The sequence below is a fragment of the Arabidopsis lyrata genome (assembly GCF_000004255.2).
Source record: "Arabidopsis lyrata subsp. lyrata unplaced genomic scaffold ARALYscaffold_7, whole genome shotgun sequence".
Lineage (NCBI taxonomy): Eukaryota > Viridiplantae > Streptophyta > Magnoliopsida > Brassicales > Brassicaceae > Arabidopsis > Arabidopsis lyrata.
The window spans coordinates 4,090,484-4,109,342 of NW_003302549.1; the positions used below are offsets into that span (position 1 = coordinate 4,090,484).

General features: G+C 34.4%; 3 protein-coding genes and 1 long non-coding RNA gene across 4 annotated transcripts; all 4 read right to left on the minus strand.

Moving 5' to 3' along the window:
* Positions 1 to 335: 335 nt before the first annotated feature.
* Positions 336 to 3,042, minus strand: LOC9303342 (brassinosteroid-related acyltransferase 1). The gene is made up of 3 exons (XM_002869259.2): positions 2,273 to 3,042; positions 1,364 to 1,795; positions 336 to 1,017 (listed from the first exon to the last, which is right to left on the minus strand). The coding sequence occupies exons 1-3, from the start codon at positions 2,711 to 2,713 to the stop codon at positions 505 to 507; spliced, it is 1,386 nt and encodes a 461-aa protein (XP_002869305.1). The 5' UTR covers positions 2,714 to 3,042; the 3' UTR covers positions 336 to 504.
* Positions 3,043 to 4,899: 1,857 nt separating this feature from the next.
* On the minus strand, positions 4,900 to 7,313 carry LOC110226836 (CHD3-type chromatin-remodeling factor CHR7-like). The gene is made up of 10 exons (XM_021019612.1): positions 7,059 to 7,313; positions 6,848 to 6,950; positions 6,652 to 6,726; positions 6,508 to 6,572; positions 6,342 to 6,418; positions 6,035 to 6,162; positions 5,667 to 5,940; positions 5,453 to 5,567; positions 5,293 to 5,366; positions 4,900 to 5,210 (listed from the first exon to the last, which is right to left on the minus strand). Exons 1-10 carry the CDS (start codon positions 7,249 to 7,251, stop codon positions 5,061 to 5,063), a joined length of 1,254 nt encoding a protein of 417 aa, XP_020875271.1. The 5' UTR covers positions 7,252 to 7,313; the 3' UTR covers positions 4,900 to 5,060.
* Positions 7,314 to 7,497: 184 nt separating this feature from the next.
* LOC110226838 lies at positions 7,498 to 8,564 on the minus strand. Its single transcript, XR_002330739.1, has 3 exons — positions 8,210 to 8,564; positions 7,782 to 7,908; positions 7,498 to 7,555 (listed from the first exon to the last, which is right to left on the minus strand). It is a non-coding gene; the product is annotated as an uncharacterized LOC110226838 (long non-coding RNA).
* A 1,133-nt stretch (positions 8,565 to 9,697) lies between these two features.
* Positions 9,698 to 17,161, minus strand: LOC9305377 (CHD3-type chromatin-remodeling factor CHR7). The gene is made up of 30 exons (XM_021019611.1): positions 17,074 to 17,161; positions 16,793 to 16,913; positions 16,564 to 16,721; positions 16,254 to 16,424; positions 15,919 to 16,133; positions 15,751 to 15,846; positions 15,517 to 15,653; positions 15,275 to 15,433; positions 15,081 to 15,188; positions 14,862 to 14,912; positions 14,657 to 14,756; positions 14,418 to 14,563; positions 14,216 to 14,313; positions 13,977 to 14,115; positions 13,584 to 13,753; positions 13,234 to 13,300; positions 13,022 to 13,144; positions 12,829 to 12,938; positions 12,637 to 12,718; positions 12,164 to 12,343; positions 11,880 to 12,075; positions 11,680 to 11,779; positions 11,496 to 11,570; positions 11,338 to 11,402; positions 11,182 to 11,258; positions 10,864 to 10,991; positions 10,573 to 10,756; positions 10,362 to 10,479; positions 10,213 to 10,286; positions 9,698 to 10,132 (listed from the first exon to the last, which is right to left on the minus strand). The coding sequence occupies exons 2-30, from the start codon at positions 16,907 to 16,909 to the stop codon at positions 9,893 to 9,895; spliced, it is 3,684 nt and encodes a 1,227-aa protein (XP_020875270.1). The 5' UTR covers positions 16,910 to 16,913; positions 17,074 to 17,161; the 3' UTR covers positions 9,698 to 9,892.
* Between the last annotated feature and the right edge of the window lie 1,698 nt (positions 17,162 to 18,859).

The following is an 18,859-nucleotide window of genomic DNA, read 5'->3' on the forward strand; positions in this document are numbered from 1 at the left end:
TGAGCTAACTTTGGAAGATCCAAAATCCATAAATAAAATTCAAAGTGGCCTCTCTCTTTGCTACTAATGTTAAGATGTCTTGAAGAGGATGGCAAAGTCTTGGTGTCTAAAAGTGTAAAGTACAAAATAAAGTTAAAATCTAAGTAGTACAAATCATTGTACTACCAGCCTAAATCGGCCCCATATGCCCAATAACCTTGGCTTAGGTGTCAACCACCAACATTGGCGAGCTTAAGACAAAAGTCTACAAAGAAACATATAACTTTATAATTATTTATCCAGAAATGCAGGACGCAAATAAAGCCTATCACGAAAATAAAAGTGAAAACGACAAATACACAAAGCAGAGAGATGTCATTAATTATACATCATCATAACCCAATTACAATAAAGTGTCTTTAGCGCACACGCATGCATATAGAGGAGCCATGATCATACTATATACTAACACAAAATAAGTTACAAACATTCTACTAATTTAATTAATTATCACCAGCTAATATATTAGCAATCAAGGAAATGATCTGAAAAATCATTAACATCTCTTGGGTCCAAACCAATCCTCACAAGAACACCTTTAGCATCTTTAGGGTTCTTCATGAAATAAGCAACTTGTGGCACAGGTGGACACAGTGGTGCCACGTAATCCGCTGGCTCCCCGCCGTTGCCAAAGCCAACATTATGAAATGGCATTTTTGTCCAGTCGGAGATTAGGGTTAGCTCTTTGAGAGGAGGGAGATTTCCGTCATTACTTTGATCACCACCTCCGAGTGCTTCCATGTAAGAGTTGATGTAATCTTGGTCAATTGACTTCTTGGCTTCTCTAATCTTGTTGACTATTGACTCGAGTGTTAGTTCTTCGAGTAATTCTCTGGTGGTGGATGCCACCGAGGCAAGCACATAGGCGTTGCCGGAAAATCCTTCTGGCAGCGGCCGCTCCGTCCTCTTCCTTATGTCCACCGCGAATTGTAGACACACCATGGCGTCTCTCCTCAACCCTAAAGCCCTTGTTCTTGCCTGCAAAATTACACGGTTAATATTAATGTTCCTTGTAATTGTAATGGCTACAATACTATTTTTTCAATTTTTTATATAAAATATTTGTTCATCATTATATGTTTTAAAAAATTAAAAATCCAAACGTAAAGCATAAACTTAAGTTTGTATTTCATTTCGCTTGCGTTTTTTGATTTTACAAATAAAATTTACGTGAAAACATTTAATTGTGGTTTCACTTGAGAAAACACACTATTATTATGTCAGAGCAAATATAAACGCAGTAAAACAATCAAGACCAACATTTTAATTATCAACCTAACAAATAAATATCTAGTGAAAATTATATAATGGTTACTGAATTTACCTTCCACAAATGAGCAGCAAGAAACTCAAAGGAGGAGCACAAGAACCCTTCTAGTGATTTCTTCTTCATGCTTTCTATCGCTTCGCCATTAAGCTCGAACGTTTTGATCACAAAACCAGAGTCTGGTAACTCAAATTTACGGTTTTGCTCCTGATGAGTCATCATCGCCTGTTTGATCAACTGGTACAGATGACAAATGGCTGCAGCATTGGTTACTCGGATAGCGTCCCCGTTCAACAGTAGATTTCCTCGATCATGAACCGGTTTGATGACCAAATTATCCTTTTTATTAGTAATCTTGCCATTGGATTTGTTGTCAATGTGAGAGTTGAAAGCCCACGCGTGAATGAATTCGTAAGCTGAGATTCCATCAAATAGTGAGTGGCTTGTACCGATTCCAATTGAGTAACCTCCACATGCAAATCTTGTCACCTACATTTATTATACGTCGATATATCATCAAATATTGATTCAAACACTACCCGTTTCTCAGGCGTTTCATAACTTTTTTATAAAAAAATATATAATTATAAATGATCTTTTATAAATTTAGCGAATCTATATATTTTTAATGCTTTAATTTGTATTCTTACTAATAATCAATTTAGCTTAGCATACACATAAACTAAAAAAAAAACATCCAAAACTTTAATTGCAGTAAAAGTGTATTATATATTTTTAAAAATATTAGCGTATAAAGGTTTGCTTAGAATTTATGTTCTATTTGAATTTGATCTCAAAATTTCTTATTATATGTCAATTCAGCTAATGAATGTTTGTGCTTAGGTTTAATCTAGCTGGCAATGAGTCATATTGATGAAAACTGTAGGCCTCTAGTGAAGTACGTATATAATTAAATATTGATATGTAGATATACTAAGAAACGTATAGTATTTGCAAAAAATTTACCTGAGCAACAACAAGAGGCATCACAGAGAAATCACCATCAAAGGAAGGCTTGTAAACCAAAGTCTCATAAAAATCATTGTACTGAGTCAAATCACCAAGCTCGGACAACTTGACACCTGTCGCCACCGCCTCCACCATGACTGCGCCACCATCATTACACCGGATGTTGAGCTTGCAGCCACCTCCGTCCAAGCCCAGCCTCCCTGCCGCGGGATACCACACAGAAAGAGTCTCCTCCAGCCCGAGCTTCAGGTCGGAGAAGACGGAGTCAAAGTCACGAGTTGTGGTATTCTTGTAGAAGAAGACCGAGTACATGAGTAAAGGACATTGACGGTCCAAATTGGAGAGAGTGATTAGTTTCTTCTTGTCATGGTCTTGAAACCTTGGATATACATTAAGCTTTTGGATTATATCGATACCTGTCGCCATTAACATGTGCATGTGTGTATAAGAGTTGAATGTGAAATGTAATAAGTAAGATGTGTAATGCCTATATATATACGAGAAGATAAATTAAAGGAGCTTAATCATATGCCAAGGAGCCACTCTATGCGTCTCTTCAGATAGTTTTGAGGGTCTATTTTTATTTTTATTAATACTCTAATTTTCATCGAAGTGCTCTATATGGCTTACGGATGATTAGTTTCAACACTAATTATCTTTTCCTTACTATTGGTGGTGTTATTATCATTTTGTTATTTAAATTCGAATACAAATGATTGTAAAGATACTTGCGTTTTGCATATTTTATGCTATTGTGATATCAAAAAGCAAAAGCCTATATGTGCTCTTTGGCATAGGCTTTAAATTAGGTTCACACACACATATCAATTTATTTGGAAATATTCGGAGACAAAAAAACACTAAACAAGAAGAGTTTTTACTTTTTATTTTCTTCGTGTCTTCATTAAGATCATATTTATGTGTGTTTTCACCTCAAATGTACTAATACTAGAATTTTGTGTAGATAACATAATTCAACTTAAAAATCTAATCTTATATTAGTTTCGATCGAAAAGTCTAGTATACAGTTGGAATATAGATATTTTGGTTGATAGTGAATATATATAGTAGAAGAGTAGTCATACTTGCACAATGTGTCAACAGGGTTTGGTGAAATGAAAACACTGTAGACAATCATACAAACAAACCCTACGACCTGCATCACGGGGATGCTATCCTCCGTAAGACCTTATCATGAACTTATTACATAATTGTTGCAGATAAAAAGCAACTACAGTGGTCTTCAATATAGCCTCGTATTGTTTCAACACAATATATGCGTTTACGTACATGAAAAATTAAATACTAAACAATTCACATCTTTACATTTAAGTTGAGTGTAAATATTATACTACAACATGTAAATGCAGACGCCAGAGTCAAACCAAAGAAACCTTCCGTTTATTTTTTTAGTGTTCACGTTTATAATTAGCAAATAAGTTCACATCTTGTGGGAGAATTTATAATTAGGGTAGGCCTTTAATTGGTTAGTACCATTTTAACACACAGAAAATAAAATCTTGTAACCAACCGACCAAAAACCAAACAATTTAAGGAGAAATGACACTAATCAATAATTGCCTCTAAATGTTTATTATTATCATTGATCATTCGGCCACATAAAGAAAACTAAATAAAAGTTCCCATTCGTAAGAAGGAAGCTTGCATTTAGGAGGCATATATCACAGCCTGGCTTGTCCCTTCGGTGTATATAACTTTGCAAAAAAAAAAAAAAAAACTTAGAAACATGCACATGTATAAGTATATCCAACTGATCGTTACCGTATCTATACGAAACGTACGGACTGAAATGCGTAAAACACGTGTATGCTGTATATATGCAGCTGGATTTGAGAATTAGTCTTATACTTTGAATTCAAGAAGCTAATATGTGCATCTATACAGATTTTGATATAGATGCTTATTTTGATTTACTAAGAAAAAAATTGTATACGCAAAGTAAAATTTGTATATGTAGAATGTATAATAGTATATTTTAATCTAAGATGAGTATATATGTATAACAGAGTAAAAGTGGAAAAGAGTGGAGAAGTAGGTATATGTTTGGGAGTTGGAGTAAGCGTGGATTTAAAGCCTCTCTTTTGTCTCCTCTTTCCCACCATTTTCCCTGCTTTCTGCAGCTCCTCTCTTTTCCTCTTTTCTCTTTTTGTATTTCCCATTTCTATTTATTTTGTTTCTTAATTTGATTACTATATCTTTACAAAGCCAAGACAAGAAAAATAAATGCGATCAAATCCAACCTAATTGATATGGCTCCATGTCAATCTAAATTAGAGAAATCAATACAGTATGTATCTTGAGTTTTGGGAGAGCTCAAAAGACATTTCTTTGGTTCGTTCACTTAAAAAGAAGATGATCATCAACCATGAATTCTTTTAAATCAAAAGACATGCAAGGATTAATTTTTGCATTAACAAAGAGATTAGTGGCAAAACTTTTTCTATGTTCTAGCTCGATGGTATTTGGATTTATTTCAAGTTGTGGATAATTGCTAAACATATCCAGAGTATAGATCTGGTTCTATTTTGGTCATATGTCAGCTTTATACTTGAGAAACTATAAAGAGACAAATTTGATTAAAAGATACTTTGCAACTCAAGAACTGATAAATCATACTAGATTGTTCCAAGATAAATGTATGCAAACAAATTCAGCAAACGGTAACTTAATTTAGCACATCTCTACTAAATTGAGAAAAGTAATTAATATCCAGCCAACTCCCAAACAGTAATGAAAGAAGTAACAATGATGCTTGATGTATGAATCAATCCAACACAATAACGTTATCCGCTGCATCCATCTCAACATCATGATCTGTCCCGGCGCTTCTGGAATGACTCCCCTTCAGCATTCGAGTCAGCGGTTGACCATTGAAATATGTCTGGAATGACTCCCTTGAGTTCTCATTAACTCTCTGGAAATGTGCGGAGAGAGAGATAAGTTAAAATGTGTTCTTAATGTAACTTTATATCCACGAAAAATAGAAAGGTGTGTACCTGATTGTATGGTTGAGCCACTTCAACCCTAGCTTGCTTGTTGTTAACGGCAGCTGCAGAAATTTCTTCTGATACTGCAAGATTAAAACGTCCCAGCTAGAACCAAAAATATGAAGAAATCTATCCATTTGGAACTGTAGAAACTTATCACGACACATACCGATGGGATCATTCTTAGGCAGTCCATCAAGCATTTCTTTGTCCGCATCTACAAAGCTTGTTCCCGCTGTATCCATCACCTTTTTTGCTTTTGCTTGTTCCTTCTCTATATATTCCTGCAACCAAAAATCTATAGAGATGAACAAATGTAGCAAGTAACAAGTGAAGACAAAAAAAGATTAATAATAGTGAGTCAGCACAAAAACGTTACGTACTGCGTACTCTTGCATCAGCGCGGCTTCCAGAACCGTAACCCGTCTTCTCACTTTGTCGCTTAATTTTCCCCTAATAATTTTTATTAGACCTTTGTCAACAGCAGCATTATTATTCTCCGCCATACCAGTTTCGTTATTCAGACTACTGTCTGTTTGTTCACCACCAGACAAACTTTTGTAAGGGAAAGGGTAGCCCCAACGTCTGCAGAGAGCCTCTTCGACCGGCCTGAATTCTTCATCATCAATGATTTTCAGCCATGATCCATGCCCATGCCTACATTTTATAAAGTTTTCACAAGGTTAAAGCAACATAGGAGCAAGCGAGTGAAAAACATTGCATGTAAGGATCATCTTTGAAGGGTTCTTACTTGAAAACACCACGGACCAGTATCTTGTCATATTCGATTTTCTGCCAAAATGTTCGTTTTGACTGGAACGATCGGTAGATGTGGGCAGGGGAAACATCTTTTGTAGGATTGTCTTCTAAATACTTACACTGTCGTCACATCAAAAACTTAGTATTAAGCTCAAACAAACAATAGCGGCAGAAGCCCAATTTTATATCAAACAAGAAGCTTATAGAAACCACAGACCAAAAGTGAAAATATTAAATAAGATTTGGAAGTCATGGTAAATATTTATATATGAAGTAGAAATAACCAAGTGTTAATATACCTTCTCCTTAAATAGCAAAAGAAGAGCAATCCTGACACGTACATCGTCAGGTTTGTCATTTTCTATAGGGACTCCATCTGCAGAGATCATAAGATACCAAAAAAAAAACAATGGAATTCTGTAAAAATGGCAACAAACAAATGACAAGAGATACGTTATAAATCACCAGAAAACGTTTGAGAACTATCTCCAATATCTTCGGACATATGCTTGAGAAAGAGTATGCCATAACTAAGAAACAAACAAGAAGTTAGTGAAAAACATATTGGTTCTTTGCAAAGAACAAATGATAAGAGAAGAGCATAAATACGCTTTTATCTCGTCAAAGGGCTTGAGCTTGAAGTGAGGAACAAACTTCTTCCAATCATTGTTGTCAAGTCCGTACCTACAAAATTTGTTTTGAAGATACTGATGAGGATACAATTCTGATGTTTTGAGAGACACCAGTGCACAAATTTAGACAACATTATTTTTCTCTATGAGACCTTATCAGAAAGAAGATATACCTCATAAACGTATACGAAAATCTTTTCCTTTCATCTTTGTCAAAACCCAGCACCTTGAGAGATTCCCCTTCGCCTTCCATCAAAGGTCTTGGCCCTGAGTGATCTTACAGAAAAATATTCAAAAGATTAAGCATTGACATAACTGGGAACCTTTTGACACCAATGATGTCTCAATGATATATTGGGAAATGTTATAATTAAAGAATAGTACGGCGAGCCCTTTTTCTGTAAGGCTTTGTAACCGTCCTCGGCTTTCTCTTTCGAGCTGCTTTAACAACAGTTGGCTCGGCGTCATCTGCTTCCTCCTTCTCATCAGAGGTCACTTCTAAATCATCAAGATAATCTTCCTCCTTCCCATCAGAGGTCACTTCTAAACCATCAAGATCATCTTCTTCAAGATACATCACCTAATAAAATTAACAAGAAGAGGAATAAGAACATCTTTGCTAAAGGATATGAAACGATTCTGGAGAGGTTGGAACAAGAAGAGTATACCAGCTGCTTGCCGTTTCGCTTCCTCTTTGCAAGAGCATTGGGCTCCTCGGCTTGTTGCACTTCATATTTGTCTTTTAGCAACTCTTCCCAATGACTTGTTCTATCTGAAGATTTGTTTTCTATAGCTTGTGCCTCCTCTGATGCTGCAGTTACTCCTTGTGCCTCCTTTAATGCTGCAGCCTCATTTTCATTTATATACCCAAAACTGGCCACCTAATATTATACAGGACATAAGTCACATAACATCAAAAAGAGAAATTATGTATGGAATTAATGCCACTAAATATCAATATATAACTTAATTGCAGGAAACAAAAAGGGTTTATATATATGCATGCACACAAGATGATTTTTGTAGCACAACCATGTAATTTTATAATATTACTCTCTCAACACTTTATCACTTATTCGAAGGAGATTTATCTGAACAGAGATATACCTGGTTACTTCCGACTGTTCTTTCAACTTGTTGTTGAACAAAGTCTTCATCGAAATCGTCTTCTGTATTAAGTGGATCTGGCCCGGTTCGTAGACGAAGCCAGCTTTGCACCCAATTAGCCATCTCTCTGCATGAAAAAACCACAACAATATTTTCGGTCAGTAAATTCATAAATATTTAGATAAATCGTATAACAATAATCTACCTTAAAGAATGGAAAAAACAAGAGGATCAAGTGCAACGAATGATTTTAGAAAATCTAAGACGAAGGAGGAGCGTACGAAATGAAGCAAATGCAAAAGGAGCTAAAACGCAAGAGGGTGCATCTAATCTTACGGATACGACTAAAACGTCTATTTATGATTTTATATAGAGAGAGGGAGTGGTCATATGATCTTTTTAATTTTGTTTTATGAAGATAACTCTACCTTTTTTGCCAATCTCAGTGTAAAGATGAATTAATTTGTAACCAGAAGGGGGTGCCCGATGCTGTTGTGGTTGTCACAAATTTATAGAAGTGAGTATTAGTGGTTTTTGTGAATGGCAAGGTAACGAAAACCGTTAAGATTTCGCGGCAATTTTGATATGTCAATGAGAAGTTCGGTAATGATTTAAAGTAAATTTATTAAAGTAACCAAACATTGAATAACCAAATATGTAAATATCATAAAAACAAAAAAGTTATTTTATTTTATTATAAAAAAGTTGATGTGATTTATTAAGTTTCCTTGACACTGGTCAAACTATACATTTATATTTAATTTACATTTATGTACATAATTAACATAATATACGTATTTTGGGAAGAAAATAATTTAAAGTTTTTTTTATTTAAGATTCATTTTCTGAATGGGTTGACCAAAAAAAAAAAGATTTAATTATCTCGTTAGTATCTAAAGATAATTGTCTGAAAACAATAAATGAAACTATAATAAAAAAAAATCTATTCAACATGTAAAGAAGCATTCAAAAATGGAAAGTATGAAAAAGGTTATAAAAGATGAAGGAAATAAAGAGTAGATTCATTGACTTCAGATTTAAAAAAAAAAAATTAACATTATCTTGACCACAAAACAAAATTAGTCGTCCGTTACAAATTGGAAAGAGATTTGCTTGTGAGTTGTGACCAATAGTATGAAGATGGTTTACTTAGTTTTCCAATACTTTAGAGACAAATGGCCCAAACTTTGTCTTTGTTAGATGTTTTAAGAGGTCAACGTTTCAATTATGGATATTGAAATATTATTAACTAATAAAGTATGTATGACTGGCAAATTAAGTGAAACAGTTATTGTGGTGTGGCCCTGATTTAAACTAAAATTAAGAAAAAAAACTATATATGTAACGTTGGTGCGGTTTACGTATGACCGTGTTGTAATTGTATTCACTAGATTACAGTTCTTATCAAAATGTCTCGATGAACTAGAGTTTTTCTTATCTTAATTTAAGAAATTTAGTAACAAAATATATCCTAATTAATTTGAATTTTTCTATTAAAAATTATTATTTTTGATTTTTAACAGGCTAGCAAAAACAAATGTATAAATTAACAAGAACACAAAACAAATGTATAAAGTAACAGGAACATTGATGAAAAAAAAAAAAAAAAAAAGTAACAAGAACACAATAGAAGGCCCAACTAGGGAAGAGAGGCCCATCCTGATGAAACTGAAGCATTTCCCATGGCTTCTAGAGTCTTCAAGGTTGAGCAAACGAGTTAGTAAATCATTGAGCAGAAAGTAGGAGATTAGCGCGAGAACCACTATTGGATCATTGTCGATGATTGAATAGGATTCTGTTATCACAAGCTAGAGATTTTACTAGTTAATAGAAACTTTTACTAAACAGAGTATAAGATCTGGTTCTATTTTGGTTCATATACGCTTCATACCTAAGAAACTATAAAGAGACAAATATGATTAAAAGATACTCTGCAACTCAAGAACTGATAGCAATTATATTAGGTTGTTCCAAGATAAATATGCAAACAAATTCAGTAAAAGGTAACTTAATTTAGCCCATCTCTGCTAAATAGAGAAAAGTAATTAAAATTCAGCCAACTCCCAAACAGTAATGAATGAAAGAAGTAACAATGATTCTTGATGTATGAATCAATCCAACAAAATGACGTTATCCGCTGCATCCATCTTAACATCATCTTCCTTCACAATGCTTCGTTCTTCAACCAAGTCCTTCATCTCAACATCTTGATCTGTCCGGGCGCTTAAGCTCCTACTTATTCTTTCACTGATACGTTCCAGAGGTATAAAGCTCTCCCTCAGCATTCGAGTCAGCGGTTGAATGTTTAAATATGTCTCGAATGGCATCCCTGAATTCCCATAATTAACACTCTGGAAATGTGTGGAGACAGAGAGAGATATGTTAATATGGGTTCTTAATGTAACTATCCGCGAAAAGAGAAAAGTGTTACCTGATTGTATGGTTGAGCCACTTCAACCCTAGTTTGCTTGTTGTTTACGGCAGCTGCAGAAATTTCTTCTGAAACTGCAAGATTAAAAGTTCTCAGTTATAACCAAAATCTATCCATTTGTAACTGTAGACACTTGTCACGACACATACTGATGGGATCATTCTTAGGCAGTTCATCAAGCATTTCTTTGTCTGCAGCTGCAAAGCTCGGTCCCGCTGTATCCATCATCTTTCTTCTAGCTTCTGCTTGTTCCTTATGTACATTTTCCTGCAACCAAGTATCAATATAGATGAACAATGTAGTAGTAACATGAGAAGACAAAAGAGTAACATTAGTGAGTCGGCACAAAATGTTACGTACTGTGTACTCATACTTGATCGCATCCTCCATCTTCTTAAACCGTTTTCCCACATGGTCACGAATTCTTATAAGAGAAATTTCAGCATCTGTGTAAGGGAAAGGGATATTCAGGTCTTTTCGGGCAACCTCTTGGAACCCTATCTCTTCGTCTTCAACGACGGCCGTCCAGTTTCCATATCCATGCCTATATATTTTACCAAGTTTCAAGAATGGAAGCAACATGCATGTGAGCAAACAAACAAGAGAGAAAAATTCAAGTAAGGATATCTTTGAAGGGTTCTTAGTTCTTACTTGGCAACAGCAGGAATCAATATCCTATCATGTTCTTCCTTAGAAAATGCTCCACTTCTCAAATTGTACTTTCTGATGCTGTAGTCACGGAAAACGGGTTCTGTCGGATGGTCGTCCAAAAATTGACACTGTCACATCAAACATTGAGAAGTGAGCTCAAACAAACAGGAGCGGACCACAGGCAAAAGCGACAAATGTTTTTAAAAAGCTAGGAAAGAATGCAATGAATCTTCTCAAGCTTTTGTTCTAACCAAGTTATGACCACGGTTACTAGTGCTAATAACTAACTCTTTAATCACTGGAAAATGGTAGGCTTACCTTCTCCTTTAATAGCATCATAAAAGTCATGCTCATTAGTAGCTCGTCACTTCTTATCCCTTCTTTCGGAATTCCATCTGCAGAGACCATTGCCGAAATAACTTAAAAATAGGATAACAGAAATAAGCAAATGGATATATCTAAACAGAAAAATACCTGAAAAAGTTGAAGAATTATTCTTAGAGTTTTCGGCAATGTGTTGCAAAAACAATATTCCATACCTAAGAAACAACAAATTTAACAAGTGTTAATGAAAAACTATTGGTTTTTGTAAAGCAGCTGGAAATAAGAGCATAAATGGCTTAAATCATTACTTATTTATCTCGTCAAAGGTCTTCATATGTAAGGGATGAATAAACTCCTTCCAATCAAAGTTTCCAGCTCCATACCTACAAAAGTTGTTTTGAGACAGTACTTATGATACACTATGATGCTCTGAGAGACGACATTATTATTTTCATTTTTTGTCAAGAAGACCTTATTAGAAAGAAGATATACCTCTTAAACGTACGTAAAAAGATTTCCCTTTCAGTCCTGTTAAAACCTAGCACCTCGAAAGATTTCCCTCCGCCTTCCATCACAGGTAACTCCGATTTATCTTACAACAAAAAAAGATTTTTTGAAAATTACTTAACTTGGGAACCTTTGAAAACCAACAAGATGTCATCGTCAATGCTATATTTGGAAAATTATAGTACCGCGATTCCTTTTTCTGTAAGGCTTTGTAACCGTCCTCGGCTTTCTCTGTCGAGCTGCTTTAACAACAGTTGGCTCGGCGTCATCTGCTTCCTCCTTCTCATCAGAGATCACTTCTAAATCATCAAGATAATCTTCCTCCTTCTCATCAGAGGTCACTTCTAAACCATCAAGATCATCTTCTTCAGCATACATCACCTAATAAAATTAACAAGAAAAGGAATATGAACATCTTTGCTAAAGAATATGAAACGATTCTGGAGAGGTTGGATCAAGAAGAGTATACCTGCTTGCCGTTTCGCTTCCTCTTTCCAAGAGCATTGAGCTCTTCGGCTTGTTGCACTTCATATTTGTCTTTTAGCAACTCTTTCCAATGACTTGTTCTATCTGAAGAATTGTTTTCTATAGCTTGTGCCTCCTCTGATGCTGCAGCCTCATTGTCATCTATATACTTAAAAGTGGCCACCTAATATACATCACATAACATCAAAAAGAGAAATTATATTTGGGATTAATGCCACTAAATATGTATCAATATGTAACTTAATTGCAGGGGAACAAAAAAGGTGTATATGCATGCACAAAACAAGATAATTTTTTTATCAGATCCATGTAATTATTACTCTCTCAACACTTCTTCACATATTAGAAGGAAATATATATGAACCTTAAGCAACTGATCAATAACCACTCATCCAAAAGAAACAAAAAAAAAAAAAAAAAAAAAACTAGTAAACAGAGAAAGAGAAAGAAGAAAACCTTGAAATTCTTTAAAAAACCATTATCCTCCTCATCATCCAGTGAGACCTCCTTAGCATCTACATGATCACGGTCAAGCAACCTGCAGAAGAAAAGGTGGATATAAATCATGAACATTCCATGAAATGCCTTGAGCTACTAAAGTAGAATCACTAAGAGAGTAAAAACAAAGAAAGCAAAAGAATATCTTACTTTTCAATAGCAGCATCATCATAATGGATTTTTCCAGACTTCCCTGCTTCATCATTCTCTTCAGAGAAAAGCTCCTTGGAACCATATTTGATGATGTCATCTAACACGTCCTAAATTACAGTCAGGGAAAGAAAACAGTCATTAAACCTTGTCGCAGTAAGAACCAATATGCATGTAAACAATAAATTCATACCTGCCGAAGATGTGGGTTTTCCATATTCCCCACTACGAGATGCTCTAGAAGCATCTTCTTCTTAGTAATCTCCACCATCCGCTCTTCCACCGTAGCTCGGTGAATGAGCCTGTAAATCATGACCTACAGAAGAAAATATAGGCTTAATCAGTGACAGAAAAAGAATGAAATAGCAAGTCGATGATCCCACATTGACGCCATGAAAAAATAACCTTATTTGTTTGGCCAAGACGATGAGCTCTAGCCATAGCCTGGAGATCAGCATGAGGATTCCAATCACTACAATAAAACCAGTGAAAAACATGTCGAAATACCATATTAACCAATTAAAAAAGAAAATATGTACTCAGCCCACATAAATGCTTAGTTGCTAATAAGTGAGAACGTTAGTTATGAGATATTGTGCCCCGGGTTAAAATATGTTCTGGATCCGCCCCTGCATGCCTCTACAATATATTTCTGCTATTAACTTAGAAGATCCCAAAAAACACTCTGTTATTTTGGAAACATATTTCCAACAAAGCTTTTTATCATTTCATCAAACAGATATTGGAACTCAAACCTGTCATAAATGATGACTGTATCAGCTGTTGCAAGGTTTATTCCTATTCCACCAGCTCTTGTAGTGAGCAAAAAACAGAACCGGTTAGAGTTTTCTGCATTAAACCGATCTATGCTTGCTTGCCTCTCAGCTCCACCGACCTTTCCATCAATCCGTTCATATTTCCAACTCTGAAAAATAAAAAGAACTTTCCTTAACTTCATAATAAGCAAGATATAAAACAAAGTATATAGCCAAGTAGCTCTCGTAATCACTATGTTACTGTTCCTTGCGTCTCAAGATAGATATAAAAAAAAAAGGAAAAGATTTGTATCGCAAGACATTTGCATAGCAACAATACCAACTGAACAAGTAAATAGGTCGACGACACATAGATATAGCAAATTAGGCTACCTTGAAACTGCAGTAATCTTGGAAAAGGTCAAGCGTGTGTTGGAATTGTGAATAGATTAGCACTCTGTGCCCCTGTTCTTTGAGTTTGACCATCATTTTGTCTAACAATTGCAACTTTCCAGAAGCTTCCAAGAGTTTTCTTTAGAACAATTAAGAAAAGTTCAAGCAAAAGTCAGCACAAAAACTCCACAAAATACTAAAAAGGAATCAATACGTCAAGATTTGTGATGAGATGTTACGTAAAAGCTTCATTTGCGTCTTCAAGTCTTGGCTCAACGTCTTTTAACAGATACGGATGAGAGCAAACTTTGCGTAGATCCATTAGCACGTTAGATATCTGAAACATTTTAACCACCACAATTATCCTACCAAATACAATCTAAAAGGTTTCCAAACCAAAATGATATAATTAAATACACCAATCAGATCCACAAAACTTACTTTAGCACCTCGTTTCTTTGTCAAGACTTGATAATTATTGGTAATAACAGCTTTGTACACTTCTTTTTGCTGGCTGCTCAGATCAACACGCAAAATGAGCTCCTTCTTTGGGGGCATCTTATCCTTGAGCACGTCTTTCTTTAACCCTGAAATAACAACAAAAGCAAGATACACCATGGTCACTTAGCTTGGTGAGAGACTTCAAACGAAAACTTTATAGTAAGATTTTTGGTTAATACTTCTAAGCAGATGTGGAGCCAACATTTGGTGGAGTCTTGAAATCTGCTTCTCTTGATTTATATCCTTAAACTCCTTTTGAAAGTTCTCCATACTCGCAAACTGTAAGCACGGAAAAGAAAACAATTAAAGCAAGCTATGCTAATATAATGACTATTTTTAGCGGATATACTATACTTATTCTATATGTCTTATCTTCTGGCTAACCTTGACGGCATCAAGAAAATGCATGAGAACGAAAAGTTCATCCAAGTTGTTCTGAAAAAAACACCAAATACTTATTAGTGATACAAAAGAATTGACAATATAATAAATATAGTATTATTACAGAGATCATATATAACTAATTAGGTAGACTTTAATGTAGGATAGAATAAACAGATTGTTCATCGGGAAAGTCAAAGAACCAAAAATCGACAAACGAACCTGAAGTGGTGTTCCGGTCAACAGAACGCGATGCTTACTCGTAAACTGATTCAATGAAGAGTATAGCTTTGAATCCTTATTTTTCAACCGATGGCCTTCATCAACAATCTAACCAAGAAAAATGATACTATAAGCAAAATATGAGATATAGAAGAAAGACATAAAAACTATAGTATCATTCAGATAATAAATACCATGCACGTCCACTTGATTGGTTTCAGAACTGATGTGTCTTGGTTAATCATCTCATATGACGTGAGGAGGACATCAAACTTAATTTTACGCCCTTTAGGGAAGTAGAACTCATGTTCCCAAATAACATCACGTGCTTCCGAAGTCCCAGTGTACATAACCTGCATTATGATCATAAGATGAATTAAAACATTAATAAAAAACTAATACCAGATACGCAATGTGTACGAAACAGGACACATACCACATTCATATGTGGTGCCCAGGTGGCAAATTCCCTCTCCCAGTTACGGAGGGTTGAGAGAGGAGCAACAACTAGATGAGGAGATAAGTTTTCCTCGAACAAAGAAGCCAAGAAGGCAATGCTCTGAATAGTTTTGCCTGCAGCAACAGAAAACCAGTCGTATTTTACACAAATGATCAAAGCAAAGCTAAGCCTACAATACCCCAAAAAAAAAAAGTATTCTTGAAGACGTACCTAGTCCCATTTCATCCGCAAGGATTACATTGGTTCCCTTGGACCATGAATGCTTTAAGAAAGTCAGCCCTTCGAGCTGGTATGTATGCAATGTGCCTGAAAAACATAGAGCTAGGGTAAGTAAATCATAACAGTATAATAATAAGTTCAAGTAGTCTAATAAAATACCTGTAAGAAATTCAGGAGTATGTTCAAACTGTTTGAATTCCTTTTGATTTCTCTTGTATCCGACATATTTATCTCTACGAGAGCGAGAGTTTATATCCTTAAACCTTTGAACTTCGTTCTGGAACTTTGAGATGAGAGATTCTGATTCCCAGTAACTTTCTTCATAAGAAAGTTCTTTGTACTTAACTAGATACTCCTTAAAATCACCTCTTCCCCTACATATATCATCAGAAATAAAACCCCCATAATTGTCAAAACGAGATCCATCAAGTGTCACACTTTTCTATGAACACATGTACTAAAAAAAACAAAGGAAAAGACTTCAGTCACTTAACCGGCAAGCAATAATCCGGTCAACAGTTGTCCACTCAGGACGAATGGCAATATACTCATCTCCGTTCTCAGCGATGAATTTGTCCTTGTCAGCGTTAAATTTGTCGACCCTTGATTTTAATTTTAAACGAGGATGGGACTTGTAAGCCTTCTCGAATTCCTGCTCGGGCACCCTATGATTGGAAAAGGTAAATAAACATTAATATACATCACTTGTTATCAGATAAGATTATCAGACAAGAGAAGCAACAAAAACTCCAAGAACATAACAATTGACATGTTTAATTAAATACAACTTGGCTATGATCTTACCAAGAGCAGTGCAGGTACGATTTTCCCTTCCACTTCACCTGATATTGTTTCACAAAAACTTGGGTTGGTGTCCCGTTGTCAGAAGAATCCGGATCGTTAGATGCAGTAGGACACAATTCACGGTCCAAAATTGCTTCAACCTCGCCAAGAGGACAAACCTGGATCATATAATTATAGGTCACTGCAGATCAAACCCAGGTAAATGTTTCACAATTACACAAAGACAGACCTCTTCTTTACTTCCGACTGTATCTTCGAGAACAAAGTCTTCATCCATATCGTCTTCTGATGTGTAAACGGGTTTTGGCCCCGTTCGTGGACGTAACCTGTGCACCAAACTAGCCATTTCTCTGCATGAAAACACCACCACAATGTTTTTTTGGTCAATAAATTCATTAAATTTTTAGATAAATCGTAACAATAATTGATCTGCCTTAAAGAGTAAAAAGAAACAAGAGAATCAAGTGAAAAGAAATATCTCAGAAAATCTAAGACGAAGGAGGAGCATACGAAATGAAAGAGAGCTAAAACGCAAGAGGGTGATTCTTCCGGATACGATATTAACGTCTGTTTATATATAGAGAGAGGGAGTGGTCATTATTCTTTATTTATTTTTACTTTTGTTTTATGGAGATAACACTACCTTTTTTTGCCAATTTCAGTGTAAAGATAAATTAATTTGTAACTGCGGATGTGGATGCGGTTATGGTTGTGGTTGTCTGAAATTTTTAGAAGTGAGTACTAAAGGTTTTTGTGAATGGGAAGGTAGCTAAAACCGTTAAGATTACGCGGGAATCTTGAAATTTCAACGAGAAGTTCGGTAATGATATAAAGTAAAATTATCAAAATAATCATACATTAAATAACCAAATATGTAAATATCATAAAAACAAAAAAATTATTTTATTTTATTATAAAAAATTTGATGTGATTTATTAAGTTTTCTTGACACTGGTCAAACTATAAATTTTTTTATACATGTACATTTATGTAACGTAATTAAATATATATTACATATTTAGGGAAGAAAATAATTTAAAGTTTTTTTATGTCAGATTATTTGTCTGAATCGGTTGACCAAAAAGAATTCCTCCGAAGGATTTAATTATATCGTTAATATCTAAAGATATGTGTGAAAACAAATAAATGAAACTAGAATAAAAATCTATCTATTCAATATAATGCGATTTCTTTCTATATAAGAAGAATATGTATTAAACAGGCATGCAAAATGGAAAGTGTGAAAAAGGTTATAAAAGAAGAAGGAAATAAAAAGTAGATTCATGCACTTTAATTTTTTTACAAAAAAATTAGCATTATCTTGAGTTCTTGACCACAAAACCAAATTAGTCGTCCGTTACAAATTGGAAAGGGATTTGCTTGTGACCAATAGTATGAAGATGGTTTACTTTTTTTTTTTTTTTGACAGCGAAGATGGTTTACTTAGTTTTCCAATACTTTAAAGACAAATGGCCCAAACTTTGTCTTTGTTAGATTTTTAAGAGGTCCACATATTATTAACTAATAAAGTGTATGCATGACTGGCAAATTAAGTGAAACGGTTATTGTGGTGTGGCCCTGATTTAAACCAAAATTGAGAAGAAGAAAACAAAGTATACATGTCATATAACGTTGGTGCGCTTCATGTGTGCCACGTGTTGTAATTAAGTTAACTAGATTACGATTCTTATCAAAAACGTCACAAAATTTTAACATTTGTCGATGAATTGTATTTTTAAAATCTGAATTTAAGAAATTTTAGTAATAAAATATTTCCTAATTAATTTGATTATTTTCTATCTTAAGATTATTATTTTCGATTTTTTTCTAATTGTATTTTTTATATCCTTTTTTACTTTTCAAAAATATAAATCAACAGGCTAACAACAAAATAACAAGTACATAAAACGAATAAAAATATCATATATATGTATGTATTGTATATCATTATGGCCATATTGTATAGCATTTTATGGGGAAAAATAAAAATGAAAAATTCCTTAGCTTAGAATAAATTAAAATACATTTCATAATAGAGTGATATATACAACAAGTTTGTCAATTCTTATTTTCTGCTGACCTTTTTTTAGCTAAACATATAGTTTTAAGTAATTTAATTTGGTTCTTATGTCACATTTTAATAAATAATTTCATTTGGATTCAAGAAAACTGATGGCGACAGTTTTATTCTCGTCCAATCTTGAGATTTACATATATTTCGAGATATGTCATAGTTAGGAATTGTTTTTATTTGGTTATCTATATTAACATTTTTACAGTACTTTTTTGCTTTAAT

Coding starts and splice junctions, on each gene's coding strand:
- LOC9303342 (XM_002869259.2), bottom strand. CDS start 2,713: ATGCACATGTTAATGGCGACAGGTATCGATATAATCCAAAAGCTTAAT. Junction 1,796..2,272: donor TGCCTCTTGTTGTTGCTCAG/GTAAATTTTTTG, acceptor TAATAAATGTAG/GTGACAAGATTTGCATGTGG. Junction 1,018..1,363: donor TTGCTGCTCATTTGTGGAAG/GTAAATTCAGTA, acceptor GTAATTTTGCAG/GCAAGAACAAGGGCTTTAGG.
- LOC110226836 (XM_021019612.1), bottom strand. CDS start 7,251: ATGTATCTTGAAGAAGATGATCTTGATGGTTTAGAAGTGACCTCTGAT. Junction 6,573..6,651: donor CCCTTTGACGAGATAAAAGC/GTATTTATGCTC, acceptor TTTGTTTCTTAG/TTATGGCATACTCTTTCTCA. Junction 6,419..6,507: donor TAGTTCTCAAACGTTTTCTG/GTGATTTATAAC, acceptor TGATCTCTGCAG/ATGGAGTCCCTATAGAAAAT.
- LOC9305377 (XM_021019611.1), bottom strand. CDS start 16,909: ATGGCTAGTTTGGTGCACAGGTTACGTCCACGAACGGGGCCAAAACCC. Junction 11,780..11,879: donor TTACAGAAAAAGGAATCGCG/GTACTATAATTT, acceptor TTTTGTTGTAAG/ATAAATCGGAGTTACCTGTG. Junction 10,480..10,572: donor CGATCAAGTATGAGTACACA/GTACGTAACATT, acceptor ACTTGGTTGCAG/GAAAATGTACATAAGGAACA.